Raw genomic sequence first — 863 nt, 5'->3', positions numbered from 1 at the left:
TGCCAGTTCTCATTGTGGGCCTGTACATGGTGATGGTGTTGTACATCCCTGACGCGTACATGAAAAACCGCAAGCCCTTCAATCTGCGCCAGCTGAACATGGCGTGGAACCTTCTGCTGACCGTCTTCTCCATCTGCGGCGCCTATTACTGCCTCCCGCAGCTGTATCGCACGATCTTTGTGCCGGAGTTCACCGTGCACGACTACACCAACGGTGGCCATATCCAGTGGAAAGGCGGCGTGTACAACGCGTTTTGCTACTGGAACAACAATATCTTCTACGATGGCCCCGTCGGCGCCTTCGTATGCCTCTTCATCCTCAGCAAGATCCCTGAGATGCTCGACACCGCCTTCCTTGTCTTTCAGAAGAAGCCCGTCATCTTCCTCCACTGGTATCACCACGTCACCGTCATGCTGTACTGCTGGCATGCGTACATGTACAACATCTCCGGTGGCCTCGTGTTCGCTGGCATGAACTACGGCGTGCACTCTATCATGTACTTCTACTACTTCATCTGCTCCTGCGGGTACCGGAAGTACGTGCGCCCCTTCGCATCCTTCATCACCTTCCTCCAGATTGCGCAGATGGTGGTGGGGATGTTCACCGAGGTATACACGCTTTCCATCCTCTACTTCACGAATAGGCGTTGTGACTCGAACGCGGCGAATGCGCGGCTGGGCTTCATGATGTATCTGTCCTACTTCATCCTCTTCAGCAAGCTCTTCTACGATAGCTACCTGAAGCCCGCGCCTCCGCACTCGGCTGCCGCGAAGCATAACGATGCCACCGCTGTCCCGAACGGCGAGCCGGCAGCAGTGAAAAAGGCTCAATAAAAGTACAAGGCGGGCCTCCTCGCCTTCCAC

General features: G+C 55.5%; 1 protein-coding gene across 1 annotated transcript; it reads left to right on the top strand.

Annotated features, from left to right (window-relative positions):
• Positions 1-26: 26 nt before the first annotated feature.
• Positions 27-833, top strand: LDBPK_140710 (fatty acid elongase, putative; the record flags this gene model as incomplete). The annotated part of the gene is made up of 1 exon (XM_003859393.1): positions 27-833. The coding sequence occupies one exon, from the start codon at positions 27-29 to the stop codon at positions 831-833; it is 807 nt and encodes a 268-aa protein (XP_003859441.1).
• Positions 834-863: the final 30 nt, after the last annotated feature.

Source organism: Leishmania donovani, chromosome 14 (genome assembly GCF_000227135.1).
Source record: "Leishmania donovani BPK282A1 complete genome, chromosome 14".
Classification (NCBI taxonomy): Eukaryota; Euglenozoa; class Kinetoplastea; order Trypanosomatida; family Trypanosomatidae; genus Leishmania; species Leishmania donovani.
Note: the sequence above shows the minus strand (reverse complement) of the source record. Positions and strands in the feature narration are given on the sequence as shown.